The following is a 12,692-nucleotide window of genomic DNA, read 5'->3' on the forward strand; positions in this document are numbered from 1 at the left end:
TAATTTTAATCAGAGTTTTCAGAATAGGTAGGGTAGGTAGACCAAATGTTACCTTCAAATGAGCTTCGTCTGTCTTGGTTTAGGTTTTAATTGATATGTTTTTAATTGGCTATCTGGTTTTGGAGTCATGGTGTAACAGATTTGCTAAATTACTTGATCAGAATAACAAAATAGTTTTATTGACTTTTCTTCTGAAGGGACCTAGTGGATGAAGCTAAGAACTATCTGCTATTGCCCCAAGAGCGACCACTGATGCAGGGACCAAGAACTCGACCACGCAAACCCATCCGCTGTGGGGAAGTACTCTTTGCAGGTATGCACATATGACCATGGACTTTGTCAGTGAGGCAAGGGACTTAGGTAAACGTACACTTTTTGTCAATAATATTGCACAGCAACCAGGACCCTTAGCATTGTTCCAGACCATGGGATGTCTGACTTGGTCATAGTGGGCCCTCCTTTAACTGGAAAAAAGTGTACTCTCTCTAAATGTAAAGACTAGTGAGTGTTGCAAACTACTGACCTCTAAATGTAACTGTTAAATGCAAGCTGCTCAGCCAGAAATATAAAGTTATGCTAGGTCGGGGGAAGGGAGGGAACATAGCCATATAAGCCTGTGGCTTCTGAGAAAAGCAGTTTCCAAGAAAAACAAAACAATCCATAAAAATGGGCAACTGCTTGGTTGTTCTTTAGTTAAATTGTGGTTTTAATTGACAGAGATGGCTGTGAACATAAGAAATACTTTACTATTGAGATCAAGATTAGTCTAGCACTTTGTCTCCAACAGAGTCCTTCTAGAGGCCTCTGGAGGCTCACAAGCAGGACAAGATAATGCTATCAATACCCTCCTCAATCTGAGATTGCAGCGGACAGAGGCAGATGATGAATGTACTGACGAGTGCAAAAAGTCAGTGTAATGTCTAGTGGATGGAGTGTCCAACTTGGATCAGGGAAATGTGGGTTCAAATCTCTGTTCAGCTGTGAAATTCACTGGGTGCCTTGGGCCAGGCACTATCTCTCAGCCTATTTCACAGGGTGGTTGTGAGGATAAAAGGTGGACTGCTGCCCTGAGACTCTTGAATGAAGGCTGGGAACAAAATGTAAACTGTGAGTCTGTGTCAGAGAACAGCTTATATTTCCACAGCTATTGCCTCCCAATTTGAAAACCTAGGTTATTGTCTGTCTGTCTCTCTCTTGCACATGCGCGCACATGCACCCCACTGGGTTGAATTAATCCATGACCAAAAACCTGGGCTGTGGAAGCAGTGTGAGCTCCTCCCTGCATCGCAAAGATCAGAAGTGGATGCTCCACATTGACACCTGATGAATGCAATTTTTTAAAAGGCTGGGGGATGAAATTCATGGATTAGGTGTTCATGTAGAGCAGGGGTGGGCAACTTGTTGGCCTCCAGGCCTACAACTCCGATCATCCCCAGTCAGCATAGCCAATGGTGAGGGATGATGGGAGTTGGAGGGCCACGGTTTTCCCACCCCTGATGTGTAGAACACCTGCACCATACTTGACATTATCTGTAAGGATGGGCTCTTGTTGCTCTTCCACCATGTTTTGGCCTGATGAGTATGTAAACATAGGAAACTAGGCAGACCAGGTCAAACCAGGTGCTCAGGGAGAGCTTTTTCAATAGATACTTTTAAATGGAGATGCTTGGGATTGACCTGCATGCAAAGTGCTGTACCTCTGAGCTATGGTCCCAACCCTGTGAACAAGGCCTGAGTTATGTTTCTACAACTATTTATGTATTGCCACCATCCCTAGGTAAGAGGTTTAGAACAAGGCTTGTTGGCAGTGCAGCTGTGCTATAATTGATATGCCCTGCTCAGATTTGTTTTTTTTAATTTCCTCAAGTTTTAAGGAGGTGAGAGTGAGCTGAAAATAGTGTTGCTGCATTGTGTGCATTTCTCTTAAGATGATGCCTGCCTTCTATTTATTGACGTGATCATAATAGATGGGGTGGGAAGGAAGCAACTTTTGATATGAAACTTAAGACAGGCTCAGTTTCTGTAAGTTACCATTACCCAGTCTTGAACTTCAGATATGAATGCTGACTAGCTTGAGATATGTGAAGAATAAAATTCTCTGTCATTAGTATAAAAGAATTGTCACAATATAAGACACTGTTCTTTTAACTAGAGCCCCCTTCTAAAGTTATTCTACCTTCTACTACCTTCTGATCGCTAATCACCTGTTCCACAGGAGAGCATGAAGAGTTCCTTGCCTGCATGCAATGTTCTTTGTACTGAGGCATGAACCCAACACTGGCATTAGAAGAGGGTCTGAACAGGACATCTCTGGTCTCCTTCTAGAGCATGGGTGGGGAACCTTGGCCCTCCAAATGATGGACTACAGCTTTCATCATCCCTGGCCATGCTAGGTGGGGCCGATGGGAGTTGGGAGTCCAACAACATCTGCAGTGCCCGTGGTTTCCCACCTCTGATCTAGAATAATACACAGGCAAACATAATTATAATAAAAAAAACCCAGCTCTTCTCTCCAAATCTGATTGGAATGGTGAGGGAACATTAATCCCATAGATCCAATGTGGACAAGCAAGGCTCCTTTTGGAGGGGGCATTCGATCCACCATGTTTTGGTAGCTGCAGGGAAGGCTGCACCCCTGGGTTCAGGATCCAGTTTGTTTCACATACACCTAGTTGGATTTCCAGAGTAACGAGCAAGCAGTTCTTCTGGGTAGAAGTTAGACAAGAAAAAAAACAACGGTTGGCTGCAAACATTTGTGTGCTGGTTCCGAGCTTTTGGTGGATGCTCTCTCTTTTCCCTAATATATGCATATTTAATTATACCAAGACTGGGGAACCTATTTCAGCTTGAAGGCCAAATCCCATTTTGGAGGAGCTTTGGGGGCCACATTCCAGTGGTGGGTGGGGCTGAAGGCAAAAGGGGAAGAGCCAACATACAAAAAGGGCCAGCCTATTTCAGCATAAACATCTTACTGCCGGTAACTAAACCTTAGGAGAGGCATTTCAACCTGCTGGAATGAGGAAAAAACTGCACAAAAGTTGGGAAACCACCAAATGATCCATGGTTGGAGGAAAGGTGTGGGGCCTTCTGGGGAACCCCAGAGTGGTGGATTGGGGCTCCAGGAGGGCCTGTACCTGAATTATGCCCTGACATTCCACTGCCTCCAACTTGTTTTCCACAGTGGGTGGCTGGTGCAGCGGGGATGCAATTTCCAGCGTCGAGCGCTATGACCCTCAAACAAATGAGTGGCGAATGGTGGCTTCCATGAGCAAAAGGCGATGTGGTGTTGGAGTCAGTGTCTTGGATGATCTTCTTTATGCGGTGGGAGGACATGATGGTTCTTCCTATCTTAACAGTGTAGAAAGGTAAGTCCTTGTCTGACACAATTTTAGGCTCTTTGGTGCTTAACTGCTTGCTGAGATTATTGCAATGGATATCTAATAGGCTTGATCTAAGCTGCCATTCCAGGCATGCATTCATTCATTCATTCATTGAAAAGGGGCTTTTTTTAGTTTCAAGGTGGTTCACACTCTAAACAGTTAAAACCCTAATACAAACGAGAACCCACTCTAACCAAGACATGCAGCAATGTGAGGACCATTCCTACTCACTGATCATAACCATCACCCAACATAACAAAACCTAAAAAGATTGATGAATACCCAAAGGCTTTCCTGAACAAGTTCTTTTTAAATGTTGGTATATATAGCATGTAGTGTGCACGGCTAATCTTTGCAGGGGCTCAGGTATCTGGTCCACCATTTCGATCTCTGAGAAAAATAGCACTTGCTATTTCTTTTCTTTAAAAATAATCTGAAAACTCATCAGTGTGTTGATCTGTTAGAAGCCGTGGGTGTACAGTCCATGGGGCTCACCTCTCCTGCCCTTAACCCTCTTGTCTAGCAGGACTAAGAAGGGACTACAAACCTCTCTCTTTCAGGCCTTAGACTGAGGGAGTGGGGGCTCTACAGCATCTGGCCTTCCTTCTCCTCTTTCCCAGGCTCAGCTTCCAGGCACGCAGCTGACCTCTGAGAAAACTTTCTTGTTCAGTTGTCTGTAGCCTTTACGTGGTGATTCCCAGCCAATACCTGCTTTCTCCCCAGGTCCCTTGTGATTGCCATATCTTGTAAGGCTAGAGGATACATCTCTGGTCTGGTAGTGGGACCAGGACTTCTCTGAAATATCTGGCAATGGAATGATCAGCTCCTGCCATGTCACTGCTCCCCAGTTAATTGTTCTCCTTCAGTGTTGGCTCTGGGGAAACCCCTCCATAGCACACTACTAAAAAATAAAGAAATGCTGGGCTTGGAATAAAGCTTGGAAATTCAGCATGTTTACCCAAAGCTTGGAAATTCAGCATGTTTACCCAAAGCTTGGAAATTCAGCATGTTTACCCAAAGTAAATTTATGAAACTAATTAATCTGCGCAAACGCTTGATGTGTGCCCAAAACATGAGTTTTGAAATCATGAACATGCTTTAGAAGGAGCACCGTTTCAGGGGAAGGAGACAGTTGCAACAAAGATTTCAGTTGGTGGGTAGCAACATTCACTGCAAGGTTCAAAGGCCTGCTTTTTAAATGCATTACAGATTAATTTGCAACAACAGTAACAACCCTGCCACCCCAGAGAAAACCCACTGAAAATCTTAAGAGTATGTGTGGTGGTTATTTCACAATAATCACACATAGATACATAAGTGGGGCCTGCAACAAAATGTTGCAGTGTTGAGTTCTGCTCAGTGTTCTAGCCAATCATCCATGCTTTCTTTGAGGTTACACCATACCATTCTCCCCCTCCGTTCCAGTTCCCCCGCCCCACATAAAACATTTTTGTACTTCTGCACATAAAACATTTTTGTACTTCTCCCCCAAGCCTGCTGATACTTCTCTCTTGTGCAAAGGTGGTGCTGTTTTGGCTACATAAGGAAGGGCACTCAGAGAACTAAAATTGCTATTGGTATATATGATGATATGATATGCCTTATCCAATTTATTTATATGGGTTTTTAGACCATCTTTTAGGGCATAGCCCTCATGAGGCAGCTTCCGTACATAAAAACATAATAAAATAGCATTATAAGCAATGATAAAACCAATTACAACACAGTATAAAGCATTTTCAAAACAGCAGCTTGAAAATCTATACACAGGCCAGTTCATACTATAAATAACATAAACGATTCAAACCAAATTAAATAGGTATCACAATCACAGCCATCACCATCACAACTGTAAGCAAAAATGACCTAGGAAAAAAGTGGGACTATATGGCTTGCTTGAAGGCCTGCACTGAAAGGGCCATACATTAATTAATAGAGAGGGGAGTTCTACAGTTGAAAGGCCACCAATGAGAAGGTCCTATCTCTCGTGCCTGCCAACCTGATAGGTGGGCAAACAAGCAGGACCTCTGACAATGACTTTAGATTTGTGAAGGTGGTAGTTCAGGTAACCTACTGCAAAATGAGGGCATTAAAGGTTAACACCAATACTTTGAATTGGGCCTGGAAACACAGTGGCAGTCAGTGTAACAGGTACAGTATTGGTGTCTCATGTTCCAACTGTCTGGCCCCTACAAGCATTCGGGCAAGCACATTTTGTACCAGTTGAGGTTTCCAGACCATTTTCAAAGGCAGACAGCTATGGAGAGCACATTTCAGTAGTCTATTCTGGTTGGCACCATTGCATGCTTAACTGAGCCTAGGATCCCCTGTCTAGAAACAGTCACAGTTGGCATACCTGCTTAAGCTGGTAAAAGGCATTCCTGGACACCGTCACCTGTCCTTCCACAAATAATGCCAAGTCCAGGAAAACTCCCAAGCTGCACACTTGGTCGTTCAGGGGAGTTCAGCCCTGTCCAAGATTGGTTGTACACCTTCATCTAGATCAGAAGGTACTTCCATCTTGTCTGGATTCAGTTTTGTCTTGTTCACCCTCATCCATCCCCAAACATGCGTTGAAGAGTTCCAGAACCTCCCTGGGATTTACTGGCAGAAAAGTAGAGCTTGGTGTCACCTACATACTGATGGCATCACAGCCCAACTTCCATATGACTTCCCCCAACAGTTTGTGTTAAAAAGCATGGGATCAAGATAGAACCTTGAGGCAGTCGGTAGACCAGAGACAATGGAATGGAACAGAAATCCCCCAGCACCACCTTCTGGGATTGACCCTCCAGAAAGGACTGGAGCCACCATAGCACTGTGCCTCCTAAGCCCAATCTGGCAAGGAGACCCAGAAGGATACCATGTTTGATGGTACTGAAAACTGCTGAAAGATCCAAAAGGACCAGTCGAGTTGCACTTCTGCCCCCAAATCCAGTCCCTGGTGAATAATGTATGGTGTAAGTCATACATTAGGGTGACCAAGACTGTTTCTGTTCCAAAACCAGATCCAGAAGCCAGACTGGAAGCAGTGTTCTCCAAGACCACCTGTGATCTGAAACAAAGGGTCTGCCCCTGGCAATAGTTTTGCTTCCTGGGTTCAGTGGTTAGTCCCTGTCCGGGTCAGATTGTTAAGGTCTTAATGACACACACCAGATGGAGAGGTTTTTAGGGAACAGTAGGCAGTGAGAAAATGCAAAACGTGTAAGAAAAGAGTCAGAACCCTTGGGGAGTTTATCATGAAGAAATGACATGTTTGGCCTTTTCTAGATATGACCCAAAGACCAATCAGTGGAGCAGTGATGTGGCACCCACCAGCACCTGCAGGACCAGTGTTGGTGTGGCAGTTCTTGGTGGCTACCTTTATGCTGTGGGTGGCCAGGATGGTGTCTCCTGCCTCAACATTGTTGAAAGGTATTTTTTAAAAGGGAGGAAAGAGCAAGACAGAACCTGAGTGATCTCAGGAAGGGGATGGAATTTGTTATATTTGAAGTGAGATGCTCCTGGTTTTTGTTTCAGGTATGACCCGAAAGAGAACAAATGGACCCGAGTGGCTTCCATGAGTACTAGGCGCCTTGGGGTGGCTGTGGCAGTGCTAGGGGGCTTCCTTTATGCTGTCGGAGGCTCTGATGGGACGTCCCCTCTGAACACAGGTATTTCTCATGCAAGAGCTGTTACCTTCAATCTGCCTGCTGTCACAGTTGGCCTATCAGATACTGCTGAAGTTTCACATGATATATCTGAAGATGATGCTGAGAAAACAATTGTGCCTGGTAGACAGCAGTAGAGACCAGCTCTGCATTTTACCAAATTGTCATACTTCACTCATTCTATACTAAATAGGCATCAGGATATCTCTGATAGGCAGCTTCCCAAGATAGCTTAGGAGCTGGGATTGAAACCTGTGTTGAAAACCCTAGTCTTTCAATGTTCCTGTGCTTATGTAGGTCTATCAGTGGCTATTAGCCATGATAATTAAATGGAGCCTGAGGGTTCAGAGGCAATGTACCTTAGATTTCCAGATTCTGGTAGAAAACAGGTAAGGGCTGCTGCTTTCATGTCCTGCTTATGTGTTTCCTGGAAGCATCTGACTGGCCACTCTTGGAAACAGGATATTGGACTAGATGGACCCTTAGTCTGATCTAGCAAGGGTTTTCTCATGTTCTTATGATGAAATAGAAGTTGGAATGAACAAATGCTCACTTGCTTCACCTATTGATGTTTGGGTGGGGGGTTGGTTTTGTTAATTTGCCTTGATTTCTTTACTGTTTGACCAATGTCATACAAATCCTCCACAGTGGAGCGCTACAACCCCCAGGAGAACCGTTGGCACACAATTGCACCCATGGGTACCCGGCGTAAGCACCTAGGTTGTGCAGTATACCAAGATATGATTTATGCTGTGGGAGGCAGAGATGATACTACTGAACTTAGCAGTGCTGAGCGATACAACCCCAGAACCAACCAATGGTCTCCTGTGGTAGCCATGACATCACGGCGTAGCGGGGTAAGCTTTATTGAACTTGGCTGCTATTCCCGCTCAACTGTCATGATTAGACTGTCAGGCATGTGAGAGGTATTTCAATGAGATTAAGTTTGATAGGGAGACCTTTATGACTTTAGGATGCAAAAGCTGCCAGTTAAACGCCTTAGAACCTGGGAAAGAAGATCATTACCTAACAGTGTTTGGAGTTCTGTTTTGGGGAATTGAGGATTCCATGCCTAGTCCAGTGAGGCAGAACAAACTCAGAAGCCCAGCTCTATGTCAGTATGCATTGTGCTAGTAATATAGCGCCAATTGATGTAATATGGGGTGCTGAAACAGAACATTTTGAAACCATCTTAAACCAGTTTTTAAAAGGTCATCCACACCTTGGGTTTACTGTTTAAGTGGGATCTATGCACATAGGCCTAATTTGTGCAATCGTTACCATCCAAAATGCATGTGTGTAAAGACACTGCAGATTAGGCTTATGTGTATTGGACACTACATGCATAGACTCTATTTAGACACTATGAGCTGGTCTGCATGATCGAACAGCCCACCGTGGCTTTTTTAAGCCATGGTGGGCTGTGGCGTGGGCTGGTGGCCATTTTGAATATTCACTGCCTGGCCACAGCTTTTTGTGTCATGCAAACCCAGGCAGCAGGGGTTGTGCGAAGGTTAAACAATCCTCGTGGCCCGTTCTCCCCCTTGCCCATCCCATGCTGCTGAGTTTGCATGACATGACAATCCATGGCTAGGTGGTGAATATTCAAATCCCTGCCAGCATGCACCACAGCCCACCTGGGCTGTTCAGATTATGTGAACTGGGTCTGTGAAACAAGTACAGACTTTGGACAAGCCAGCACAGTCTTGTCAACTCTGGATTGTAGACTGATCAACAAATTAGTTAAGCCAAACTACCCTTATCCATATTATTCCTTCTCAGCTGCTCTTCTAACAGCGTATGCTGCATACCTGACCTCAGTGAATATCCTTTTACAGAAGTCCTTGCCTTTAGAACACTAGACTTCAAAAACCATCCCAGTTTACGCAAGTAACATAAATCATCATTATCATCTAGGTCGGCCTTGCTGTGGTGAATGGACAGCTAATGGCTGTGGGAGGTTTTGATGGCACAACATACTTGAAGACCATTGAAGTGTTTGATCCGGATGCCAACACATGGAGGTAAACAACTTAAAACAGCCTTCCCCAACTGGGTGCCTTCCAGGCTTCAGCTCCCATAGGTTCCAGCCAGCATAGCCAATGGTCAGGAATGCTGGGGGGTTCTAGTCCAAACATCTGGAGGACACCAGGTTTGGGATGGCTGACTTAAAAAAAATCTTAACGAGGGAAAATAGCAGACCTTGGGCACAATTACTGTGGCTTGGTTCAGCAAACCTTGATTTGGCATTACATTAACGAATCTTGGCATGTGCATTCCCTCCTCCCCTGGTGCACTGGGTTTCCTCCCAGTTCTGCAGCAAACTATAGTGTGTTTGCATTTGAACCAGTAAAACTATGGTTTGCCCATAAAACAAGACTAGAAATGACAGTTAATCTGGGTTTGTAGGCATATAATGTTTGATTAGTTCAACATAAGAAGAGCCCTGCTGGATCAGACCAGAGAGCTACCTAGTCCACCATTCTGTTCCCACAGTGGCTAATCAGATGCCTATGAGCCCATAAGCAGGGCATGAACTCAATAGAACCCTCCCACTTTTGTTCTCCAGCAACTGGTATTGAGAGGCATACTGGAGGCAGCCATTGATGACCTTATCCTTCATGAGTTTGCCTTTCAAATGTAAAGGCAAACTTTGGTTGTTTCAAAATCAGGGGAGGAAGAGAGCAGACAAGCCCAGATCTCATTCATGTAACATAAGACTATGGTTTGACATTGTGCCTGAACCACCCTTTTTATTAAGCTCATGAATAGATTCACAGAAACTGTAGGCAGCCAATACATACAATTCACATTATAAGATTTCATAACCACCGCCTTCTGTTTTCTTCATTTTATCTATGTATTTATTAATTTTACAGATTTATATTCCAGTACCAAGTATTTCCAGGGCAGCTAATAATAAGGGGTTACAGTGGATGCAGAATGATTAAGGGATTAATCATAAGCAGAAGTGAATGCAAGGAAGAGATTCTTTGGATGATCAGGGGCTCTTACAGTCCTTAAGGAAAGTTTCCTTAAAGTCCCTTGAACGTGCAATAGATATACATTTTCAGATTATAGAAATAAGAGCTCCTATGGATCCTTTTATGTATACTCTTGTTATACTATATTCCAATATTTTTCAAAATGAGTTAAAATTTCTTAACAGTAGCAAAAAAAACAAAAAGGAAAATGAAGGATTTACCTTTGATTCTTTGATGGATTTACAACCCATACTCCGTAATTAAAACAGCCTGGAAAGAGTTGCAGGCCTCTGCATTGCCCCGGCTGTGGGCTTTGAACTCTTAGGTTAGAGGTGCCAAGATAGTGATAAATCAGATCCTTAGGTTTACTTACAAGGAGATACTCTGTTGAGTACAATCAGTGGCACTGCTCAGCTCTCTAGCCGTGATGCTTCAACCTGGGCAACTATTCTGCAAATCTCACTCTGCCTCTGTCAGGTTCTCATGGACAGCTTCCAGCCTCCCTGCCTGCCAAGGCTAAACTCAGGGACAGGGAGTTGGGTGACTCCCCTTGGCTCTGCTCTGAGAACACTGACAAGAGATAAGCTCACACAGACTCTGACATTCTAAAAACTGGATAGGCCTAAACCCTTTTAGGCTACTTCTAATCAAATCGTGGCTATAACTTACAAGGCCTCACTGCATTACTGAAGCTGGGCCTTTGACATTATCTTTGCTCTCATAACACTCTTTCACTCTAAAAATTTACTCTCCTCCCCTCCGACGCTTTCTCGGCTTGGTTGCTCAGATTGCTGAGGGGAAGCCCCTGTCTAAACTAGGGAGCTTGCAAAAACATTGCCAGTGCTTCTGAGCTTTCAATGGGTCTACTTGGAAATCTAAATCTAAGTTATTTCAAACACTTTAAAAACAACAAAACTATCTCTTTTGCAAGGAGAAAAGGAGAGATCTTATCTATGATCCCCTCCCCTTCTGCAAAAGTAAACTGACAGTTACTGGGCAGTTTTGAACTGTACAGCTCTTAACAGCAAGGGAACAACAATTATACTTCTAAATGCTTCACAAACAAGGACTAAAACTGAGGCTTGCATGGGGGGGTACTCTTGGGGCTATCAGTCACTAGACAGGCTAGCCAGGGATTCATAACATGACCACCCCCCCTTCAACCTGGCACACTGAAACAAAGTGCCGAAACTCAGGACGTTGCAGGGAGATGGGGTTGCCTTATACTTGCACTCTTTACGCAGCCATCAATCATCTTTGGGAGGCAGCGGCAGGACTTGAAAGTAAAGCTTTACAGTTTGTTTGTATTTATAAATTCCAAGTTCGAAACAGGACATGATGAGATACAGGGCAACTGAATCTTTGCCTTGTCAGGGGCGACAAGTGACTCAGGTCAGCTTTTGTCCACTAGGGTCTCAAACAGGAAAACAGTCTTAGTTTGCAGTTGTAACATCACTTACAGCATCAGCCAGCCAACTATACAGTTCTCAGTGTTTTTGGAGACAGCTACTACAATATCTTCTTTTCTTCTTAATCAAGTTGGGTCTCCCAGCTTACATAGTGTGTTGCAGCTGCAAGAGCATAGTAGTAGCGTGTTGTTGTTGTTTTTGTCCAGGAACATATGCTGTCAGGTTTTCTCGATCTCTTCAGTGCACATGCTCAGGCAGTCCAACACTGGACACTCAAATCAGTGAGATTTCTTTATTGCAGGGAATCCCATGGCAAAAGCTTAATGGTTACACTCTTCAGAAATCATGTAGCTGATGGTCAGGAGCTACAGGCTCTATGAAATTCTAACACATTTCAAAACGAAACACTGTTACCTTGACAGAGATCTCCGCTTCATTCTGCCTTGGGACCGTCCTCTGGCGGACCTCCCACTCTAACAGGAGTCTAGCCTGTGCCCTGGGCGCTGATTCTTCACCTTTATCCTCTTTCTCGGCCTCACCTCCCGGGTCTTCATTTTCAGTTTCCACTTCTTAGGGATTTCATCCCAATCAGGTGAAGTGATGATGTTGCACACCTCGGAACGCTTGGGCAATTCTTCCAAGCTCGGCGTACCAGTCTAATGGCTACTTCTTCAGCTTTACACTCCCACACCTCGTTAGAGGCCAGGCTGTCCTGCAACATTTCTCTAATTAACAACCTTAGATCTTGCTCTTTTCTCAGCTCGGCCTTGAACTTTTCTGCTGTTTCCTCTCTCCATTCTGACTCCTTCTGCCCAACAGTTTGCACCGCTGTCTGCATTAACCGTGCTAGAGGTCCTGCACGCTGCTTCTCTTTAGCTGACCACTTTTCCAGCTGCAGAGATTCCAATGCAGTTTCCAGACCCACTGGTGTGCAATCCTCTTCGACCTCTGGCCATGCAATCGGGCCACACAGGACCACCAATTGGACAGTCTGAGAGTCGGCTTAACACACTGACAACCGCATTCTCCTTCCCTTGGCATCTGAACATAGCAGTATTCTTGGCACCCTGCTCGCTGCACCAAATGTATTGCCCCGGCTGTGGGCTCTTAGGTTAGAGGTGCCAAGATAGTGATAAATCAGATCCTTAGGTTTACTTACAAGAAGATACTTTATTGAGCACACAGGCGCACCCAATGGTTGGATCAGACAGCTTCTCTGAACTCACAGCCATGGGGTACAATAGGTTTTATACCATACATGTTAGCAAG

The 12,692-nt window shown here is 44.5% G+C and overlaps 1 protein-coding gene across 11 annotated transcripts in view; it reads left to right on the plus strand.

Annotated features, from left to right (window-relative positions):
- The window catches only part of KLHL20 (kelch like family member 20), a 50,892-nt gene that overhangs the window by 34,343 nt on the left and 3,857 nt on the right, over nt 1–12,692 (plus strand). For all 11 annotated transcript variants that reach the window (XR_014790361.1, XR_014790362.1, XR_014790363.1 and 8 more), the window contains 6 exons: nt 198–313; nt 3,182–3,365; nt 6,651–6,794; nt 6,900–7,033; nt 7,679–7,887; nt 8,948–9,054. Coding sequence is in view for 3 of the 11 variants with exons in the window: in XM_084851157.1 (XP_084707283.1) it covers nt 198–313; nt 3,182–3,365; nt 6,651–6,794; nt 6,900–7,033; nt 7,679–7,887; nt 8,948–9,054 (894 nt within the window). In the remaining 8 variants the exon portion in view is untranslated. The remainder of the gene's footprint in view (nt 1–197; nt 314–3,181; nt 3,366–6,650; nt 6,795–6,899; nt 7,034–7,678; nt 7,888–8,947; nt 9,055–12,692) is intronic.

The sequence above is a fragment of the Heloderma suspectum genome, chromosome 4 (assembly GCF_057233095.1).
Source record: "Heloderma suspectum isolate Gila_16-S chromosome 4, 16-S_ref, whole genome shotgun sequence".
NCBI lineage: Eukaryota > Metazoa > Chordata > Lepidosauria > Squamata > Helodermatidae > Heloderma > Heloderma suspectum.